Raw genomic sequence first — 21979 nt, 5'->3', positions numbered from 1 at the left:
CCCGCCTCCACGTCCTGACGCTGCCCGCTCCCCAGTGCCAGCGGCCTGGACGTGGGCAAGATCGAAGAGATGGAGAAGCTGCTCAAGGAAGCTCACGCGGAGAAGAGCCGGCTCGTGGAGTCCAGGGTGAGCCGGGCGGGGGTGGGGGGCCCCCCTCCTCGACGTCGCACGCCCTTTCGCCTGCACTAGCCTTGCGACAGTCCCCTGAGGAATGAGTGTTTTGAAAGTCTGTGCTCCTGGGGGGCAGGGAGGTCGCCGAGATGATGAGTTTCCCAGCCGGGCTCTGAGGGAACGAGGAAGTCGGGGAGGCATTGTCCAACCCGCTTGGGATGGCAGCTACTGGCCCCGGGGGTTTCCACCTCTGTGGACGTTTTGGCGGCCATATGAATCTTGAGTCCGGTCCACCTGAGGCCAGGTGGTTCCTCTGGGGGTGCTTAGGAACTGGGGGTGCGGGGAGAGGGAAGAGAGCTGGCAGGAGTCCACACAGAGCAGGGTAGCTTTAATGTGGGCCTGGAGCACGGGGGACCAGGGGCTTACATTGCGCACGGCAGGCTTGGGGAGAGCTGGAATATCGGGGTGCAGAGGCTTTGGGGTCTTCCCACCTTTCTGGAGATGATAGTGGGACCTGGTCTGCCAACCAGAAAAGAATGGTAGGGCGTTTGCCTTGCACGCGGCCAACCTGGGTTCAGGCCCCAGCATCCCATATACTCAGGCACCGCCAGGAGTGATTCTGAGTGCAGAGCCAGGACTAACCCCTGGGCATCACCGGTTGTGACCCAAAGTGCAAAAAAAAAAAAGAAAAGAAAGAAGATTCTGTGTCTCCCTCCCCCCACCGGGGAGAAAGGGAGAAGAATGGGAGTTCATGATATGGTGGTTCTTGTTGATAAGACATAAACAGGGACCGGAGAGATGGCTCAGAGGCTGGAGCACACGCTTGTGGCCCTGGGTTCTGTCCCCATCACTGCCTGGTCCCTGCACACCACTGGGTGCGGTCCCAAAGCAAGTGAGCAAGATCTGACACACTCCCGACATGCACTTCGTTGCATGATTCCTTCTAAGGAGTTTGGAAATATTTTTTGCTAGAGACTTTCATAAGTTTATTCCCCCACCTCCACCCCCCTGCCACTCCCGAAAACTTGAAGTTCAACTACACGTGTCTAGTTTGGTCCCAAGAGCTAGAGCGGGACTTCAGCGTTTGCCATGCCCCCCACTAACCCCGGTTCAAATCCTTGCCACCTCTTGTGGTTCCCTGAGCACAGAGCCAGGAATAGCCTCTGCGCACCACTGGGTGTGGCCCAAGACCAAACTCAGAACAAAAAATACCCAAGTTTCTAATTTGGAGTTGCAGAGGGCCCTGGTGCTTTGGGCAGGGCTGATGAGTATGTGGAGAAACGCTGTCCTAGGATTTCAGGACAGGATGACCAGAACCCATTTATTTTGAGGGTTCCCTTCCTGCGGGGGCGGGGAGCACTCACACACAGGGACTCATCTGGTCCTTGCCGTGTGCCCAAGAGCAGCCCTCACCCTGTGTTGTAGCTGAGATAGCCAAGGCTGGGGGGTGTCACCCCTATTTCCAGGCTCTCAATGTGGGAAGGTGTTTTATTCTTTTTTTTTTTTTTTTTTTTTTTTTGCTTTTTGGGTCACACCCAGCAATGCTCAGGGGTTACTCCTGGCTCTGAACTCAGGAATTACTCTTGGTGGTGCTTGGGAGACCATATGGGATGCTGGGGATTGAACCCGGGTTGGCCGCATGCAAGGCAAACGCCCTACCCTCTCTGCTATCACTCCGGCCATATTCTATTTTTTAAAATCAATTTTTTTTTTTTTTGCTTTGGGTCACACACGGCAATGCTCAGGGGTTACTCCTGGCTCTGAACTCAGGAATTACTCTTGGTGGTGCTCAGGGGACCCTATGGGATGCCGGGAATCGAACCCGGATCGGCCACCCGTGCAAGGCCAACGCCCTCCCCACTGGACTATTGCTCTGACCTGGGGAAGGGGCTTTTGCAGCAGGGACCATGCCAACAAGGGCCCTCAGAGCTGGGTGTGCCGCGGGGGCCCGGGCCTGGGCGGGCAGAGTGGGCCCCGAGCACCAAGCACTGAGCCGGGCTCTGGGGCAGGAGCGGGAGATGGAGCTGCGCAGGCAGGCCCTGGAGGAAGAGCGGCGGCGGCGGGAGCAGGTGGAACGGAGGCTGCAGAGCGAGAGCGCACGGAGGCAGCAGCTGGTGGAGAAGGAGGTGAAGCTGCGAGAGAAGCAGTTCTCACAGGTGAGCTGGGCGGGGCTGAGGACTGGCCCCCTGGGAACCTTGCAGCTTAGCTGGGCAAGGCGCTGAGGTCTGGGTCCCCAGGACCCTGCAGGTGAGCTGGGCGGGGCTGAGGACCGGCTCCCTGGGTCCCTGCAGGTCAGCTGGGCAAGGGGCTGAGGCCTGGACCCCTGCCCGCCCCCCAAGACCCTGCAGGTCAGCTGGGCGAGGGGCTGAGGTCTGGGTCCCCAGGACCCTGAAGGTGAGCTGGGCAGGGCTGAGGCCTGGCCCCGGGGCCCCTGCTGCTATCTCTGGTTGGCTCAGCAGGAATCTCCTGGGCCCTGGAAGAGACCAGAGTCAGGTGATGTCCGTGACCTCCCTTGGCCTCACCTCTGCCCCAGCCTGCTGCAGCCGCTCCCTGTCCCTTGAGGCCCTGCAGCCTCTGGCCACCGCCTGTCGTGGATGCACCTGGGGACCTCTGGGCTGCTGTAGTGAGGTCCCTTAGCAAGTCTCCCTCGTGTTCCCCCTGAAACCCAGCGCGTCCTCACCCCTCACCTGCCCCAGTCCCTTCCACTGCAGGGGCTGGTGCTGGTGGGGAACACGGGAGACAAGTGAGATGCAGGGTCTGTCCCAAGCTAGCCCCGCTGCAAGAGGCACACAGGCTGTCCATTCCCAGGGGGTCTCCAAGCCCTCTCTGGGGGGTCCTGGGGCCTCCCAGCAGTGCCCGGCACCCACATTTCCCTGCCGTCCTGCCAGCCAACACCTTCTGAGGGGTCCACCGGAGCAGGTTTTAGGGTGAGGAAATCTTCAGCTCTTGGTCTAGAGTTGGTCCTGTCCTGCCTCAGGCCATGTCCTGGAACTCCAGGGCGGTTGCCCAGGGAGGGGCGGCTCAGTCATCTTTGGCATCAACTGAAGTTGTATGCTTCGTTTCTAGTAAGTTTTGTTTGCTTTCTCGTCATTCTAATGCTCTCCAAAAGGAAGAGTGGAAAAAGTTCCAATAGACTGTGAATTCTAGCTGTCATCATCAGATTTTTTTGTTTAGGGGGGCCATACTCAGCAGGGCACAGGGGCTACTCCTGGTTCTGTTTGGGGGTCTCCCCAGCGTGGCCTGGGGGTCCCTGCGATGGCAGGGCTCATTCCCTGGCCAACCACATACACAGCAAGTGCCTCACTTGCTCCTGTTATCAGGGTATTTGAGGAGAGCCAGACCTTCACAATCACGGGTTCAGACCCCTTGTTTTGCCTACAAGGGTGGGCCAGGAGGACAGGACCCTCCTGCTAGGCATTGGCGGTGCAATTTCTGCATGGATGCCCCTCCCGGGGGCCTGACCACCTGGCCTCTTGCTTCATTCCATGCAGCCCCTGAGCAGAGACATGGACGGCCTTCTCTTGGTCACCGGTGGGGAAACTAAGGCAAAGGAACCCACGGTGCAGCTAAGCCGCAGAGCCCTGGCCTCACTGCAGGGAGGGAGGAGGGGCCAGGGCGCAGTTACAGCAGGGGCGCCCGAGGGCAGCTGTGTGGGCCCAGGGGTCTGCACCAGGGTTCACCCTCTGCTGAACCTGCCCCCCACAGGCACGGCCCCTGACCCGGTACCTTCCCATCCGGAAGGAGGACTTTGACCTGAAGACACACATCGAGTCCTCAGGCCACGGGGTGGACACGTGCCTCCACGTGGTGCTCAGCAGCAAGGTACGACCCACGTGGCCAGAACATGTGGGCCTGGGCTCCCGCCTCTGCCTTGGCACCTGCCCGTGGGGGTCAGGGCACTGAGGGCTCCCGAGGGCTGTGCATTGGGGTCCTTCCTCAGCCCTCTCCCCTCCAGGTCTGCCGCGGCTACTTGGTCAAGATGGGTGGCAAGATTAAATCCTGGAAGAAACGCTGGTTTGTCTTCGACCGGCTCAAGCGCACCCTTTCCTACTACGTGGGTGAGTGCCTGCAGGATTGCCCGAGCCCCCAGCCCCCACCCACCCCGGCTCTGCCAGCCCAGACAGCTCCAAGCAGAGCGGGGCAAGGGCTGGGCCTTGTCCAACCCCCGCCTGGGTCACTACATTTATTCCCTCACTCATCCACCCTCCATTCAGCTGGACGTTCCGGCCAATCGGACGGGCGCCACAGCTGTCTCCTAGGGGCTCGGGCTCAGGGAGGCTGATACCCGAAACGAAACGTGGTGGGGCTGCTGTGGGGCTGCCCAGGGGCTGACGGGAGGTCAGGGCCGGTTCTCCTGGCCATGGGAGCTAACGTCCACGTTGTGCTCGCACACCTGGCCCATGTCTGTTAGCCTTCGGGTAACCCTCTACGGAAGCACTTACTATTTGCTTTTTTGCCTGGGGGCCACAGACAGTAGTACTTGGGGGTTGAATCGGGAGCTCCAGCTGTACCAAAGATGTGCTCCAGCCCTTTGAACTGTCTGCCCAGCCTAGAAGCATTATTTTATACCCATTTCACAGAGAACGAAAATGAGGCTGACAAAGTCAGGACTAGCAGAATCAAAACAACCTGGGTCATGCTAGAAAGGAGGTGGGGTGGGGCACCTTTGGGGATAGGAGGGTAGGGAAGGGCCTGGCGGGGGAGGAGGGACAAAAGGCAGGAAGGAAGCCACATGTAGGTCTTGGGCTGCTTCCTGGAACAGTGGCATTCGTTAATGTCTGAAACAAAAGTGAGATCATGTTTGGATGAGGGTGTGTTTGGCGCCTGCCTGGGCAGTTTGGTGATACAGGGCTGCTTCAGCAGGGGGCGCCAGCCTAGGACACACAGGGTTCCTCCAGTAGGGGGCGCCAGCCTGGGGTGTGGTGATACAGGGCTGCTCCAGCAGGGGGCGCCAGCCTGGGGTGTGGTGGTACAGGGCTGCTTCAGCAGGGGGCGCCAGCCTGGGGTGCGGTGGTACAGGGCTGCTCCAGCAGGGGGCGCCAGCCTGGGGTGCGGTGGTACAGGGCTGCTCCAGCAGGGGGCGCCATGCTGGGGTGTGGTGATACAGGGCTGCTCCAGCAGGGGGCGCCAGCCTGGGGTGTGGTGGTACAGGGCTGCTTCAGCAGGGGGCGCCAGCCTGGGGTGCGGTGGTACAGGGCTGCTCCAGCAGGGGGCGCCATGCTGGGGTGTGGTGATACAGGGCTGCTCCAGCAGGGGGCGCCAGCCTGGGGTGTGGTGGTACAGGGCTGCTTCAGCAGGGGGCGCCAGCCTGGGGTGCGGTGGTACAGGGCTGCTCCAGCAGGGGGCGCCATGCTGGGGTGCGGTGATACAGGGCTGCTCCAGCAGGGGGCGCCAGCCTGGGGTGTGGTGGTACAGGGTTGGTCCAGCAGGGGGCGCCAGCCTGGGGGTGGTGGTACAGGGTTGATCCAGCAGCCTGGGGGCGTAGTACAGGGCAGAGGGCGCCAGCCGGGAGTGCACTGTCATGCCAGGCTCTGTGTATGCTGGAACTCCTGCTCTCCACCCCCTGGACAGTCTGGCCTGTGGCTGCTCTGGGTCTTCCTCAGCTGTGTTGGCTGATGTGTGTGCCTCTTCGCATTAGGTTCTGGCATTTTCTCTGCATCCCTGAGCCAGGACTCGGCTGTTGGGCAGGACTGAGCACCACCCGCTGTGGGATGTGGGGAGGCTGACTGAGTGCATGAAAGACGGGTCCAGACTGTGGGGGGAGCACTGGGAGGGTGTGACTTTCCCCTGGGGCCTTGCAGTCGCCAGGGAGTTTGCAGAGGGAAAGGGGCCAGGGCCACAGATCCCTGGAGACTAGGACCCCAGAGGGGAGGAGGCAGGAGCCACCCAGCAGGCCACTTGGGGGAGGGACAGAAGGCTTTCAGGGGTGGGGGATGGAGCTGCCTCATGAGCTCAGCCCTCAGATGAGGGGAAGGTTGGGGCAGCTATGGGCCAGGCAGGTCCACACTGAGAGCACGGGGTGGGGGGAGCCCTTGGGCAGCTGCCCCCTGTGTGCTGGGGTGTCCCTTTCCTTAGGTCTCTCGCTCACGGAGTGTGCTGGCCGCCAGCAGGGCAGGCCTGTGCCTCCCCGCCCGGTCACTCTGACACTGGCCCGCCTCCTTCCTGCCACCCCAGCCTGCTCCAGGCTTCCCTCCTTTGTGTGTGTGTCTGGGGTGTTTGGGCTGCGGCCCGCTGTGCTCCCGGGCCCCCTCTGGTGGTACTGGGGTCCAGCTGTGCTGGGGGTGGGCCCGGCCTCCTCAGTGCAGCACTGGTGCTCGGCCCTCTGAGTCTCTCTCCAACCCCATTTTTTCTTTGTTTTTACTTTATGAACAGTTTTATTTTATTGTATTTATTTGTTTTTATTATTTCCTTTGTTTTGGATCACACCCAGTGGTGCTCAAGACTTCCCCTGACTCTGTGCTCAGGAATCACTCCTGGAAGTGCTTGGGGGATCCTTTGGGGTGTTGGGGATCCTTCTGGGGTTGGCCATGTGCAAGGCAAGTGCCCTACCCACTGGGATATCGCTCTGGCCCTGCCACTTTTTAAATTTATTTTTCTTTTATTATTTGGATTTTGGGCCACACCCAATGATGCTTGGGGCTTACTCCTGGCTTTACACTCAGGAATTACATTACTCCTGGAGGTGCTTGGCAGACCATATGGGATGCAGGGATCAAATCTGGGTCAGCCACATGCAAGGCAAACACCCTACTGGTGTGCTATCACTCTGCCCCATCCCCTTTCTTCTCAATTTTTTTAAAAAAATTTTATTTATTTTTTTCTTTTTGGGTCACACCCGACGATGCACAGGGGTTACTCCTGGCTCTGCACTCAGGAGTTACTCCTGGCGGTGCTCAGGGGACCATATGGGATGCTGGAAATCGAACCCGGGTCGGCCCTGTGCAAGGCAAAGGCCCTACCCGCTGTGCTCTCGCTCCAGCCCCCCACTTTTTAAAAAAAAAAAACATTAAAATTGTCAGCAGTTTGAACCAGATTGTTTAAAAGGCAAAACATTTGTAGACATTTACACTGGTCACCGTTAGCCTTTAGCCAGGTTATTCATCTGTATGGCTGGAGCGATAGCACAGCGGTAGGGCGTTTGCCTTGCACGCAGCCTACATGGCCGACCCAAGTTCGATCCCTCCGCCCCTCTCGGAGAGCCTGGCAAGCTACTGAGAGTATCTCGCCCGCACGGCAGAGCCTGGCAAGCTCCCCGTGACGTATTCGATATGCCAGACACAGTAACAACAAAGTCTCCAATGGAGACGTTACTGGGCCCACTCGAGCAAATCGATGATCAACGGGAGGGCCTTTACCTTTACCTTTACCTTTACCTTATTCATCTGTATATCCCAGAGTTCCGGGGAATGCAAACAGATACATAAATTCCCTTATTTTATTTATTTATTTTTTGGTCACACCCAGCAATGCTCAGGGGTTACTCCTGGCTCTGCACTCAGGAATTACTCCTGGCGGTGCTCAGGGGACCATAAGGGATGCTGGGAATCGCACCCGGGTCGGCCGCTTGCAAGGCCCTACCCGCTGTGCTATCACTCCAGCCCCTCACTTTTCTTTGTGACAATGCCTGGCCATGCTCCTGGCTTGGTGGCCCGGGAACCATGCAGGCTGGGGACAGAACCGAGGCCTCCTGTGCTCCGAGCCTCTGCACTCTCCCCCACCCTCAGTCCCCCCTGCTCGGGTGGGTGCCAGTCTTGTGACGCCGGCTGGGGTGACAATGAACCTGGCGGATGCCATTTCGCGCCGGTGAAAGGCAAGTTCTGCTTTAAGCTGGGAGGGCCTGTGGTCCTTCCTCTCGGTGACCCTGACCACCCTACCTTTGCCCATGGGGCTGTGGCTGGACCCTTGTCACCGGCGAGAAGAGGGATCTCAAATTTGGAGCCAGGTGGGGCCCAGATCGCGCCTTCAGGACCCCTCTATGTGTATGGGGGGGGGGCTGGCTTTGTGCTGGGGTCACCCCGTTTCCCAGATGGGAACTGCGGGCCCCGGCGCCTGGTCTGCCTCCCTCAGCGCGGCCTCACTGCCTTTGCAGACAAGCACGAGACCAAGCTGAAGGGGGTCATCTACTTCCAGGCCATCGAGGAGGTGTACTACGACCACCTGCGCAGCGCAGCCAAGGTGAGGGCAGCGGAGACAGTGGGGGGTTGCAGGGAGGACGAGGGGACACGCAGGCTTGGGACCCCCCTGTTCCCTCTGTGAATGTCTCCGTCTCTCCGTCTCCCCTCCCCAGAAGAAGTTTCTCAGCCTCACCCTGGTGACCGAGGTATATCCCTGCAACACCCTCGTAACCAGACTACTGTACATTAACGCCTCCCGTGCCCCCCACCTCACCCTTGACTCTGCCCTTAGAACCCCCTCCTCCGTCCCCAGGCCTGAAGGGGGGCTGCTGGGGCAGCGGGGAGCCCAGGGCTTCTCCCTAAGGCAGGCCAGTCTCCCAATTCCCCAGGCCAGGCTTCGGATGCCTGCCGGGAGGCGGGGACCCTCATCGCCGCCGCCCCTGGGGTCCAGCACCCTCCAGAGCTCTCCTGCCCACCCGCTCTTGGGCTGCGAGGCCTGGCGCCGCGCTTTGGTTCTGGATCTTTCAACATTCACTTCTGAGTCTGGGTCACCAAGGAAGCGCAGCCCTGGCGCACGTGTGAGGGGCATCTCAGCCTCAGCCCAGGGCCTGTGAGGCCGTCGCAGGCCTCCACTCTACCCTGGAGCTGGGGACGCGCGGCTGCGTGTGGCCGGCTCAGACCTCCTCCTCCCGGCAGAGTCCCAACCCGGCGCTCACCTTCTGCGTGAAGACACACGACCGGCTCTACTACATGGTGGCGCCATCGGCCGAGGCCATGCGCATCTGGATGGACGTCATCGTCACGGGCGCCGAGGGCTACACTCAGTTCATGAACTGACCTGCCTGCACCTCCATCTCCCCGACCCTGGCTGGGCGCCGGCCCCAGCCCCCGCCCCCACGCGGCTCTCTCCAGCTTGGGAAGAGGCAGTGCCGTGCCGACGGGGAGACGCTCAAGTATGAACCCGGACTTCGGTCCCTAAAGGACCAGCCACCAACCACGATGGTGGGGAGGCCAGAAGCGGCGCCGCCCGCGCCCTGTCCTGGCTTCTCATTGTCCGGGCACTCGACGGTACCAGAATCTGCCAAAGATTCCCCCCTTGCCACCCTCCCCTCCGCCCGAGCCTTGGGGGGCTGAGCCGAGCAACATCCAGAGTGGGAGGGGGGGTGTCAGCTCCGCGGGGGTCCTCTCCTGCCTCACTCTCCCCTCCCACCCCCGGTTTCTCTTCGTTACTCGCTCCAGGGCTCACCACGGTCACCACACCAGGGTCCTTGCCACGATCTCTCCAGCCGAGGCCTGCGAGGTACCCTGCGGGAGGGAGGCCCCGAACCTCCTCCCTGTGGCCCACAGCCCGCAGCCCTCTCCCTTCCACTTGTGCCTTGCATAGAGCCAGAAGGGACGAAGCAACGGACGGAGAGATGCCGGAGCTCGGGGTGCGGGAGAGGAAGTGGGGGCGGGTGGGCGGGAGGGGGGTCGGGCCGCTCCGGGGCTTCCAGAGGGACAGTCTGAGCGGGGGCAGGGAGGAGGCAGCGCCCAGGCCCTGGCCAGCTGCCCTTCTTCCGCCCCAGACACTTGGGAAAGCAAGAATGGACTGGCCTCGGCCCTTTGCGCCTTAACACTAAGCCCAGCTCTGCCCTCCCCAGCGGCGGCTGGGCGTTTTTCAGTATTTGTAAGCATCTCAACAGAACAATAAAGCATTTGGAGTATGTGGGAGGCCTGCCAGCGGGAGACGCGGGGGCAGGCAGCTCATGTTCCCTTGAAAATGTGCCCGGGGACACGCAGGTCCCCTCCTTGGCCCCGTTCCACGGGGATCAGAGGTCTTGGGAGCGCGGGGTGAAGGAGGGCGGCCCGCTTCTGGAGATGGACACGGAAGAGGCAGGAGAAGGTGGGTTCAGAGCAGTTTAATAGGCCACGTGGTGGCGAGGCCTTCACTGGGGCAGGAAGCTGAGCAGGAAGGTGGACAGCAGGGCGGCCACCAGGCAGAGCGGCTGAGAGAGCACTGTCTGGGAACTGGACCTCAGTTGCTGACTGTACCGGTCCAGGAGCATGAGGGCCATGCCGTTGGTCCAGCCGAAGCCCTCCTGGAGAGATGGTGGCCAGTGAGCGAGGCAGAAGGCCCCCAAGTGTTTTGCTAGGGCTGTGGACCCACACCCAGAGACTCATCCTCCCCAAGATGGGCAGCACCAACCATACCAGGGGACCCCACAGGCAGGGGGCACCACAGGGCCATCACGATAGGGCACTGCTGACCCGAGACACAGGCTCACTCACCTGAACTTCATACTCTCCTCCGCCTCCCGGCTGCCCACCGTTGGAGATGTCATACTGGGGACAAGAGGGCACCTGAAGGCTCTGCCCTGGGGCTCACCCGCGGAAGCCAGCTGGGGAGCTCGCTGGGAGCAGCTGCTGGGCTGCAGCTCAGACCCCTGCAGTACCCGGATTCGGCCACCAGGTGCCGCCGCTGTCCACGGGTCGAGCCTGGGCTTCCCCAGCCCTGCAGAGCCCCAGGCCCGCCCCAGGAGCCCCCCCCCACTCACCTTCTCATACATGGCCGACGTCCTGGAGAAGACGTCATAGTTGGTTTGAATCCAGTTCTGGGCCAGCTGAAAAGCCACTTCCTTGGCCCGCTTTGAATCCGAATTAGCCAGACCTAGACCCCAGCCAGACAGGAGCCTGAGTGTCCAGAGGTGACCCCCCTCCCCGCCCTCCCCCCCTCCCCGTGCCCAGAGCAGAGTCCTCACCCCTGGAGACAGGAGGCATCAGTACTCATACCCCTGCCCGGGCGGAACACCCTGCCCTAAGCCAGGGCCGGGACAGGGGAGGGGACAGGCTAGGTGCCTGCCCAGTGGGAGGCCCAGAACAGTGGAGACAGGCCTCGACCCCTTCTTCCCCACCCCCATCAGGCAGGCCCCTTCCCCACGCCCCCAGCCCCAGAGACCTCCCCTCTCCCCAAGGTCCCTTCCTACCTCTGATGACCAGGTCCTGCAGGGGGGCCCAGGCATTGGGCCAGTCCCACTGCTCGCCCGAGTCTTTGAGAGAGGCAGGAATCCCGTGCTTGTAGGTCAGGATCTTGTTGTCCTAGAGGGGTGCAGACAGGCAGTGCTCTGGACTTGGGTGGGCTCTGAGGGGCAGTGGGGCCGCTGGCTCCCCTAAAAGCCCTTGACCCTTTCCTGGGCTTCTCTTCCCGGTCCCCTGCTGCCGCCTGGTGGTCATGACGGGAAGCGCAGGCTACTGGGGCTGGGCAGGAGGGAGGGGCCGCCCTGGCTGAGGTCCTGGAGGGTCCCCGTGTCCCCACCGACCTGCTGTCCCTCACCTCCAGGTATTTCAGAACCTGGTCCACGACCTTCGGGTCTTGGAAGCAGCCGGCCCAGAGCGGCGTCAGGTTGGAGGGGTAGAACTCTGGGTTCTTCTGTTTCTCGTCCAGGTCATAGTCGAACCAGGCGCCCCTCTGCTGGTCCCACATGAGGGCCTGCATGGCCTCCATGCGCTGTGCCCGCAGGTTCCGGTACTTCTGGGCCTGCTGGTTGTTCCCTGAGGCAGCACTGGGTTTAGGCAGAGTCTGACCTGGGCCCTCGAATCCCTGCTTTTGAGCTTTTCTGATGACTCTCCCCAAGGACTACAGAGCCCCGAGCCCAGGGGCCACATCTGCTGGGGCCAAACCCCTGCAGCCCTCAAGACTGGGCTGCCAAGCAGTGGTCTGTCCACCACAGGGTCCTGAGCGGCTGGTGGCCCTCTGAGGTCCTCTGTGGCTAAGGGTCGGTGGCTGCTCAGGAGTGGAACGCGTTTGGGTAAGGCTGTGGACAAAGGTGCCCTCTGAGAACACCCACGGGCCCCAGTAGTAGATGGAGGGGAGTAAGGTAAGTGGGGCCCATGGAGGAACTGAGTTTGGTTCCTAGCACAGACACAAAAGGGCAGGCACTTTCTCTCCCCAACTGCAGGAGGGGCCCAGTAGCAGGCCCCCACCCTCCCCCATGCTGCTTGTGCTCGCCCTGGGGTGCTCACCCAGGGTGGCATAGAATTGGCTCATCAACTCCTCCGCCTTGCACAGGAAGGCGTTGAGGTCCACGGGCACCAGCCGGCTGGTCCGGATGCCGCTCAGCGAGTTGGGCTTGGAAAACTTTCCGACGAACCAGCGGGAAGAGAAGTCCCAGCCGGACTCGGCGCCGGCCTTGAGTTCGGCGTAGAGATTTTCTCGGTCCTCTGCGAGGAGGCAGCATTGGCGGGGATTGATGGGGCGATATCGGGCTCACACCTGCCTGGGCCCCGCCCTCTCCTGCAGGCCCCGCCCACCGCGCAGACACCTCCCGCCCGTGGCCACGCCCAGCCCGCGGGCCACGCCCCCAGCTTCTTCTACATGTCCAGGTCCATCTGCTCACCTTGAGGCTTGGTGCTCGCCAACTCAAAATCTTTGCTGTAAGACTCTGGTCTGGAGGGGGCAGAAGGGGGCAGCGGGCAAGTGGAGGCCTCAAGCCTTTCGCAGACCTGAGGCTGAGCCGTCTTGACTCCTGGGGCACCCTCCCAAGGGCCCAGAGCTGACCGCGTCCCTGTCTGAGGGCTGGGCGCAGGAGGATGGCAGAGCCCGGCCCCGCCCAGCAGACTCACCTGGGCCCCCCAAAGGGAACGTGGTAGCGGCTGAGGGTGTAGGTCTTGCCGCCTGCGGACACGGAGGTGCTCCTGTTCCTAGCCCAGAAATCCAGTTCCGAGGCGAGGATATCAATGTTGTCCCTAGGCAGAGCGGGGGCTGGGTCAGGATCCCCAGGAGTGTGGGAGTGGGGGGTGGGGAGGGGCGCACAGGGTAGCCTGGGGAAGGTGCCCACCGTAGGAAGGTTTCGTTCTTGGTGTACTTGAAGTAGCTGTCCATCATGAGGGCCAGCAGCGGGGGCTGGCTGCGTTGCTTGTAGTACACGCGGGCCCCGTTGGGGATGTGCCCCAGGCTGCCAGGGAGGAGATCTGCTCAGGGAGGCCCCCACAGCCAAGGCCAGGCCCTGAGCTGGAAGCTTCCCTGCCCCCACCCTGAGGGACGGCCCCCTTACGTTTGCACCTGGTCCAGAAAGTTCTGCAGCATGCCCTTGAATGTCTGCGGCATCTCGGACAGGAGCAGACCCTCCATGGTCCAGTAGGAGTCCCTGAGGGGACAACGCTCAGCTGTCGCTCAGCTGTGCTCTGACCCGCTCCCTGCTGGCCCTGGGCTGCCCCCACCAGTAGCTCACCAGTAGTAGAACTCGAGAAAGCGGCCGCCAGGGACAATGAAGGGGTGCTTCATCGTGGACAGGATCAGAGAGACTCTGTCTGGCTGCTTGAAAACGTCTGCCTTTACCTGGAACCAGGAGATAAGTCAGAGGGAGCCCAGAGCCCCCAGGGACTCCCCAGGACCACCCCAGGGCCTCCCAGGGCCTCCCAGGCAAAGGCAGCAGGAAGTGAGGTATGGAGACCCCAGCAACCAAGAGCTTGGGCCAAGACCTAGGTATGAAGGTCTGTGTGTATTGGACCCTGAGTCCTGCCCAGTGACCCGGAAGGGACAAGATCGGCCCCTGAATCACCATTATCCTGCCCCCATCCCTCAAGTAGGAGATCCCTACTGTCCCCCAGATCTGCTGGCAGGCAGCCAGCCCCAGAAATCTGAGTCTTCATTCTCTTCCAGGTGTGATGGGACCCCAGGCCCTCTCCACAGTGTGTGTGGGAGGGTGAAGGTGGCCGAGAGCACCAGCACTGGGGGTGGCAGTGCTGAAGCAAGTTTCTGGAAGAGTTGCTGTGAAGTGTATCTGTTGGGGGTCCTGTGGAGCCCAAGCTGCACCCCACACTGGGCCTCTCATACCTTCCTCCCCAGCTTCTTCCACAGCTGGTGCAGCTTCTCGGCCCAGGTGCGCAGATTGGGGTCTGAGATGTTCTGTAGGATCCGGGGGCTGGAGGAACACAGGGATTTTTAGGCGCAAGGGGCAGCCCGTCTGCAGGGACCCTCCTGACCCCTGGCCAGGCCCTACCTCTCTTTCCAGTCTTCAGGGGCCCAGACCTCCAACTCCTGACCCTTGGCCTGAAAGTGGGTCTTGACAAAGGTCTTCAGCTCTTCCCGGGGGATGGTGGAGTTGTGGATCTTGGACAGTTCATCGAATTTCTGTAGGATTTGGTCTGAGAACAGGCAGCAGGACCCAATGAGCACCTCCCCACACACACACATCAGAAGCCCCACTCTGCCCAGTTCTCAGGGCCCCCATCTTTGGTGGAAGGTGCCCAGCGCCTCACCTGGAGGTTGGGACATTGGCATGTCTACGAACTCCTTGTCATCGGGGTAGAGCTTGGCCATCTGGACTGCATGCAGGAGCGGCCCATAGCAGTAAATCTTGCTGTGGGGCCAGGAGGGAGCGGGTCAGGCCAGAGGGCATGAGGGGTGAAGAAGGGCTGCTGAGCCCAGGGCTGGAGCAATAGCACAGCAAGCAGGGTATTTGCCTTGCATGTGGCCAACCCAGGTTCAATTCCCAGCATCCCATATGGTCCCCTGAGCACTGCCAGGGGTAATTCCTGAGCGCAGAGCCAGGAGTAACACCTGTGCATCGCCAGGTGTGACCCCCTCCCCAGAGAAAAGAAGGGCTCAGCCCTGGCATGGACTGGACAGAGCTGTGCCCGTGTATGCCTGTGTCTGCTCGTGTGTGCCTGCATGTGCCCGTGTGTAGGCCCGTGTGGGCCTCGGTGTGCCTGTATGTGCCCACGTGTGCCCGTGCCCACGTGTGACTATGTGTGCCCATGTGTGCTCATGTGTGCACTCATGTGTGGCCTGTGTGTCCCTACACATGTTTTCTGCATGGTTCTCCAGGCTTTCCCATGGTCCTTCAGGCAGATCCGTGGACCCACAGGCCCCGCTGACTCTGAAGCAAAGAACTGCTCTGACCTGTAGTTGCCCTCACCCCACCTGGCAGACCTCAGGGCAGCTGAAGGTCAGTAATAGAAGATCCTGGAGCTCTGTACGGGGTGGACTCAGGCTCCCAGAGCCAAGGCTTCCCGGCCTTTGAGCCGGTGTCTCACCCCCATTTACTATTCTTGGTTTTGGGGTTTTTCCCCGTCATACCCGGACATGCTCAGGGATCACTCCTGTGCAGCTTGGGGGATTGGAACCGGCTGGGCCACATGCAAGGCGAGCGCCTTTGCCCTCGCATAACCTCTCCATCCGGCACTGCCAGGCCGTGCCCTAGCCGTGCCCAGTTCCCCAGTGCCTCCCACATGCCTGGCACGGGACGGGGCAGCTGGGCCACGGCTCAGGCACTGCATCGCGGGCCTGCTGCAGGGTGCCCGAGGGGTGGACTCCACACCAGAACTGACTACTCTGCATCTGGAGCCCTTTTCACATCCTGGCTTCCGGGGCTAAGAGGAAGTTCCCTGAATATGAAAGTTCCCTGAAATTGGACTTTGTGTTTGTTTGTTTGAGGGTAAGGGATTGAACGCGGGACCCGGGCTGTCCTGATCACACACCCTGCTTCTGCGCTGGGTGTGTTTTTATTAGGGTCTGATTAGCGAGCAGGACTGGTCAGCTGTGGGACTGGAATATTCCATGTCACCTCACAGGGCGCTCAGGCTCACCCCAGGACCAGGTACCCTGGCCTGCTGGGGATGTCAGCCTGACTCACTAGGCCAACAGGTCAGACCATTCTGGAGGTTGCCAGGAGGTAGAGGAGTGGAGGGAGAGCGATGCCAGGTGCCAGCTTCCTGTTTGCAGAGTGCACCTGTCCTGGGGGCTCAGGGTGCCTGCCGCATCACAGCCATTGGCTGTGGCTCTGTGCGTGGCTCAGAAACCAAGACAGGACCGGGGCTGAAGCAATAGCACAGCGGGTAGGGCGTTTGCCTTGCACGCGGCTGGCCCGGGTTTAATTCCCAGCATCCCATATGGTCCCCCAAGCACCGCCAGGAGTGATTCCTGAGTGTAGAGCCAGGAGTAACCCCTGAGCATCGGCTGGGTGTGACCCAAAAAGTAAAAAAAAAAAATAAATAAAACAAGACAGGACCACAGCACACACGGGTCCATGTCCACGAGCAGGAAGTCACTTTACTACACCCCTGCAGCTCACAGACTGGGTGCACCAATTATATTGGCAGGAAAAAAGGCAATGTGGGGAGTGGGGTGCTGGGGGGAGAGCACAGGGGCTGGGGATAAATGGGGCTCAATCCCTGGCATCATCTGTGGTCCCCCAAGCCCCACCAGGAGTGTTTCCTGAGCACAGAGCCAGGAGTCAGCCCCGAGCTGACTGGAAATTGCTCTGAATGGCAGGAAGCTGCCAGACTCAGAAAGCAGAGGGGTAAGAATCACACGTGGCACATAAGGTGGCCCAGGGAACTTGAACCCAAGCCTCCATGCTGGCCAGGCAGGGACTGCCTGTCTTCAAGTGCCACTCCTCGAGATTATCTTGTATCCTTTCCAAAGGGCACAGCCTCCATTTGCCCCTGATTTGCCGATTGCCTCGAGCAGGCCCCAGTAATTAATAATTAATTACTCAAATAATTGCTCATCAGATGGCCAAAGTCTCTCCATTGTCCCGAGTACCTGAGGTCCTCAACTGTAAGCCCAGAGTAGACACTCCAGAAGCCCAGGACAAAGATTGGTCAAATCTTCGGGGCTGGAGCGATAGCACAGCGGGGAGGACGTTTGCTTGCTCACGGCCTACCCGGGTTTGATTCCCAGCATCCCCTATGGTCCCCCGAGCACTGACAGGAGTAACTCCTGAGGGTATGAGTTAGGAGTAATCCCTGTTCATCATTGGGTGTGACCCCCCAAAAAAACCCAAACAAACAAACAAACAAACAAACAAAAAAATTGGTCAAAGCTTCATTAACCTGTGAGCACTTTGGGTAGGGAAGGGCTGGCCGTGCCCACTGAGTCCAAACCCGGCACATTGCAGAAGCTGCTGGTACACGCCCAGCTTCTGCCTGATCCGTTAAAGATGGGGCCAGGTCAGATACTTTTATGGGGCGGGCACCCACATCCCCATTCAACTTCAGAGAGCTGGGAACTAGCCGAGCACACTCCACATCTGTCTTGGGTCCCCAGTAAGTGCTGGACACAGGGGCCCTTGTCACTTTGCCAATAGGGCAGTTCCTCCACTATGAGGGTCACTGGTCTGGCTCATGTCCATCAGGTCCCAGGGGCTGTGGAGCGCTGGGAGCCCTCCAGGGGGGTCCTAGACAGCTGCTATGGGCCTTTCCACACCATAGCATTGGCCAAGCCGCACCCCACATCAGAACCTCTCTGAACCCTGTTTGCTCGGACAAGCCTGTGACTGATCCCCAGATGCCTGCCTGTGCCCCCCGCCCGACTCACCCCTACCACGCATCCTTCAACATGCCCAAACCCATGCCCCCTTCCTGCTCCGGTACCCTCTGCCTTGGCGCCTCCACTTCTGCCCCAGACCCGGTCAGCAGCCCCAGAACCTCTGGACGGTCTCTGGGCTACATCCCAGAGCTGAGGCTTTCCTGACACAACCCCAGCAGGTGCTCAGACTCCCCCATTCACCCTGCACTCTGTTCCTGACCTCCTGGTCCCTCAGGTCAGACCCCCCAGAGCCTACTGGACCTGGCCCCGTGGTTCTCAGTATCTCCATCCTCTTCCTCTGGCACCCTTCCCGCCATATCCGAGAGGCAGGGGAGAAGCCCCGAGCCAAGTTGGAGGGAGCGGGCAGCGCTGATTCACAGCACCTGACTCAGGCAGAAACTGAGGCTTTAGAACAAGCGTCGTCGACGCGCCCTCGGTCATCAGGGTCAGAGCACAAGTCCAGGAGCTCTCGGCAGCCCCCACCCCACCCCTCCACCCCCCCCCCCGCCCCATTGTTCCTTGCATTCAGGCCCGGGGAAGCCTGTTTCCAGAATGGTAATGCTCACATTCCCCACAGTTCCAGGATAGCGGGGCGGGGACGAGGAGCCAGGTGGCCCTGCTGACTCTCGGGCACCCCACGCTGAGCTCTCCTCCCCTCGCGGAGGATGAGGCCCATCACGGGCTTGAGGACCACACCTGCTGCGCCCCCCCCCCCCAGCTGCCCGGGACTCCTACCTGTCGCAGGGCGGGGGCAGGACCTGTGAGGACCCCAAGTGCAGCCCCAGTAGAAGCAGCAGAGGCAGCGCCAGACCGTGTCCGGGCATGGTGGTGGCGGTGGCGAGTGAGCTGCTGGGCACCAACTCTTGTACCCCTTCTGGAGAGAGCAAAGTCCAGGTGAGGGGTGTGGCCTGGGGGCCTGACCTTCCAGAGTGAGACCGTCCTGCCACACCAGCTCCTGCCACCAAGATGCCCCACGCCCCGTTTCACCTTTTCCCCTTTCCTGGGTGTCAGCTGGTGCTTGGCTCAGGTCCATCCTCAGAGTCCTGGGGTGCAGTGGGGAATGGGCACCTGGGCTAGGGTCCCACTAGGCCATTCACTGGTGACCCACAAACCAGTTCCTTGGGTGGCTTTAAAACCCTCTTGTAAAAAAAAAAAAAAACCCTCTTGTGCGGGGGCTGGAGCAATAGGACAGCAGGTAGGACGTTTGCCTTGTATGCGGCCGACCCAGGTTTAATTCCCAGTGTCCCATATGGTCCCCTGAGCACCGCCAGGGGTGATCCCTGAGTGCAGAGCCAGGAGTAACCCCTGGGCATCGCCGGGTGTGACCCAACCAAAAAGCAAAAAAAAAAAAAAAAAAAAGAAGGGCTCAACCCTGGCATGGACTGGACAGAGCTGTGCCCGTCTATGCCTGTGTGTGCTCATGTGTGCCTGCATGTGCCCATGTGTGGGCCCATGTGCGTGCCTCGGTGTGCCTGTGTGCCCATGTGTGCCCGTGTGCCCCCCCAAAAAAACAAAAACTAATAAAACCCTTCTGTGGAGGGGAATGGCAGGTGATTGCCCTCCCCGCCCCAAGGGACCCAGCTGGCAGCCAAAAACCTCCAGAACCCAACTGCCGACATGTTCAAGGCCACTCCTCAACACGCTTGAGCCAAGCCTCACGCACGAGTGAAGTCCAACAAAACCCAGGTATGCAGAACTCTGTGACTGGGAACTCTGGGTTCAACATGACTGGGAGCATAAATCCCCTGCCCATTCTCCCCTGTCTCCGGTGACCCAGCAGTCACACCCATAAGCCACCTCTGGTTGGCACCAGATAATCTCGATGGCCACCATCCTTCTCTCCTAGAAGGGAGCCTATCATGACGCTCGCCATAGCCATGCCACCAGACCCCGAGCCAGGCTGTTTTACCTGGGGCACCCCAGAAGGGGGGCAGGTGAGAGCCCGTCCTGCCCCAAGGGACCCAGCCCTGGCAGCTGAAAACCTCCAGAACCCAACTGCCGCCATGCTCAAGGCCACTCTCCACACGCTCATGAGCCTCATGCACGAGTGAACCTATTCCTGGAACACAGTCTCCTGCATGGTACATCATAAGACATACCCTACCCATTCTCCAGGAGTACCACACCACCTTTGATGGGGTTCAAATAGTAGGCAACCAATCATAGAGGGAAATAGAACACTGTCCTCCCATTGTTCATCGATTTGCTCGAGCGGGCCCAGTAACATTTCCATTTTGAGACTTGTTGTTACTGTGTTTGGCATATTGAATAGTCACGGGGAGCTTGCCAGGCTTTGCTGTGCGGGCGAGATACTCTCGGTAGCTAGCCGGGCTCTCTGAGAGGGGCGGAGGAATTGAACCCGGCTCAGCCAGGTTGTCTGTGTGCAAGGCAAATGCCCTACCGCTGTGTTATCGCTCCATCCCCAGAGGGAAATAGATATGTACATATATATATTTACAGATATAGACATATATATATACACAAAAATTCACAAGGCTCATACTTTTTATTTTGTTTCGTTTTGTTTTTTGGGCCACACCCGGCGATGCTCAGGGGTTATTCCTGTACTCCTGGCTCTGCACTCAGGAATTACTCCTGGCAGTGCTCGGGGACCATATGGGATGCTGGGTATCGAACCCGGGTTGGCTGCGTGCAAGGCAAATGCCCTCCCCACTGTGCTAACACTCCAGCCCCCACAAGGCTCGATCTTTAACAACATATTAGTGATAACTTATAGAAGGTCTTAGTGGCCCCTGTCAAAATAGAACAATCTTTACACTCTTTCCTCTATGGATACTTTTTTGTAACATATTCAGCAGTTTTTCATAACAAGCAACACAAAATATATTATTTCGGACATTACTGGTGCCTGCTGGAGGAAATCCATGAACAACAGGATGACAGTGACAGTGACAGTGATTATTTCGGTTGTGCTTTGGGACAGGGACTGGGGTTTGGGATGGAAACATCCCAAATATGGTGTTGGGAAGGTGCAATGGCGGTGGGATTGGTGTTTGAATATTAAATGTAATCAAATTTCGTGAACTACCTTATAAAATAAAAGAAATAAAGAAAACAAAAAGACCTTTCTCGGGGTGACCATACACGGGAACATCTCAAGCCCAGTGAGCCCGGATCCCAGCCCTGGTACAGTGAGCCTCAAATCCTACACAGGTAGCCAGTGGTATCACCACGGGTGGTGGGGAGCCAGCAGTGGGGGACGGGGCACTAGGGGTCGGGAAGCCCCACCAAAGCGTGACCTTGCCCACGGATCCTGCAGGTCTCCTAAATTTGCTGAGGGAATAGGCTGCAGACCCAGGGGGAGGGAGCTCGAGCCGCCCAGCCCATATAGAACTTGGGGTGCAGGCAGGAAAGATGGGAGGGGATAGTAGCCTTCCCAGGAGTGTGTGTGTGTGTATGCATGTGTGCGTGTGTGTGTGTGTGCATGTGTGCATGTGTGTGTATGTGCATGTGTGCGTGCGTGTGTGTGTGTATGCATGTGTGCATGTGTGTGTGTGCATGTGTGCGTGTGTGTGTGTGCATGTGTGCGTGTGTGTCTGTGTGTGTGTGTGTGTGTCCCAGGGGGCTGCTGTCTCCCCAGAGGGAGGAAAGCAGCAGAGGGTGGGTGAGCTGAGGCCAGGGATGAGCGACCTGAGCTCAGCCCACGGCACTGGGGAGGCAAGGGAAGGAGGTCAGGAGCAGGTGTGGCAGCTGCAGCTGTGGGCCACGCTGGTGCTTGGGCAGTCACCTGCTGTGTGCCAGAGTGTCCCTCTCCTTAGGACTAGTGAGTGTCTGGGCGTGCTGGCCACAAATCTATCCCTCTCTACCCAAATGTCACTCTGACACTGGCCCACCACCTTCCTGCCACTCCATCTCCAGAAGCTTTATGCTTCCCTTAAAAAAATAAATTCTTGGGGCTGGAGCAATAGCACACAGCGGGTAGGGCGTTTGCCTTGCACGTGGCTGACCCGGGTTCAATTCCCAGCATCCCATATGGTCCCCTGAGCACCGCCAGGAGTAATTCCTGAGTGCAGAGCCAGGAGTAACCCCTGTGCATTGCCAGGTGTGACCCAAAGAGCAAAAAAAAAAAAAATTCTTGTGGGGCCCAGAGCAATAATACAGACGGTAGGGCGTTTGCCTTACACACAGCTGATTTGGGTTCATCCCCAGCATCCCATGGTTCCCCAAGCACTGTCAGAAGTAATAGAAGTAATTCCTGAGTGCAGAAACTGAGTAACCCCTGAACACTGGTGTGGCCCTCCCCAAACCCCAAAAATTCCTTTTGGGAGGGGCCCCACACCTGGAGGTACCCAGGGGTCATTCTGGCAATGCTGGGGACAGCATGTGGTGCTGGGGATGAAACCAGGGTCAGCCACATGAAAGACAAGAGCCTTTAACCACTATACTAATTTCCTTTGGAATGTTTAATTGTGGTTCAAATATGCTTGGGGAATGGCTCAGGAGC

The 21979-nt window shown here is 59.6% G+C and overlaps 2 protein-coding genes across 14 annotated transcripts in view; one reads left to right on the top strand and one right to left on the bottom strand.

Moving 5' to 3' along the window:
• Positions 1-9665, top strand: part of PHLDB1 (pleckstrin homology like domain family B member 1) — a 47234-nt gene extending 37569 nt beyond the window's left edge. For 9 of the 12 annotated variants that reach the window (XM_056107631.1, XM_056107637.1, XM_056107632.1 and 6 more), the window contains 7 exons: positions 36-126; positions 2121-2267; positions 3817-3933; positions 4067-4169; positions 8201-8286; positions 8399-8431; positions 8922-9665. In XM_056107631.1, the coding sequence (XP_055963606.1) occupies positions 36-126; positions 2121-2267; positions 3817-3933; positions 4067-4169; positions 8201-8286; positions 8399-8431; positions 8922-9062 (718 nt within the window). In that variant the 3' untranslated portion in view covers positions 9063-9665. The remainder of the gene's footprint in view (positions 1-35; positions 127-2120; positions 2268-3816; positions 3934-4066; positions 4170-8200; positions 8287-8398; positions 8432-8921) is intronic. The other 3 variants (XM_056107639.1, XM_056107638.1, XM_056107629.1) reach the window with 1 other exon arrangement.
• A 448-nt stretch (positions 9666-10113) lies between these two features.
• On the bottom strand, positions 10114-18338 carry TREH (trehalase). Of its 2 annotated transcripts, XM_056107643.1 has the most exons (15): positions 18250-18338; positions 14463-14563; positions 14204-14348; positions 14038-14125; positions 13433-13539; positions 13256-13348; positions 13040-13156; positions 12825-12947; positions 12599-12648; positions 12225-12422; positions 11536-11753; positions 11189-11300; positions 10760-10872; positions 10494-10547; positions 10114-10303 (listed from the first exon to the last, which is right to left on the bottom strand). In XM_056107643.1, exons 1-15 carry the CDS (start codon positions 18336-18338, stop codon positions 10151-10153), a joined length of 1761 nt encoding a protein of 586 aa, XP_055963618.1. In that variant the 3' UTR covers positions 10114-10150. The 2 variants fall into 2 exon arrangements, with proteins under 2 accessions (XP_055963618.1, XP_055963619.1); XM_056107644.1 differs by lacking the exon at positions 13256-13348.
• Positions 18339-21979: the final 3641 nt, after the last annotated feature.

The sequence above is a fragment of the Sorex fumeus genome, unplaced genomic scaffold, assembly GCF_029834395.1.
Source record: "Sorex fumeus unplaced genomic scaffold, SorFum_2.1 ptg000169l, whole genome shotgun sequence".
Lineage (NCBI taxonomy): Eukaryota > Metazoa > Chordata > Mammalia > Eulipotyphla > Soricidae > Sorex > Sorex fumeus.
The sequence above is the reverse complement of the archived record's forward strand: the minus strand, read 5'-3'. Positions and strand labels throughout refer to the sequence as shown.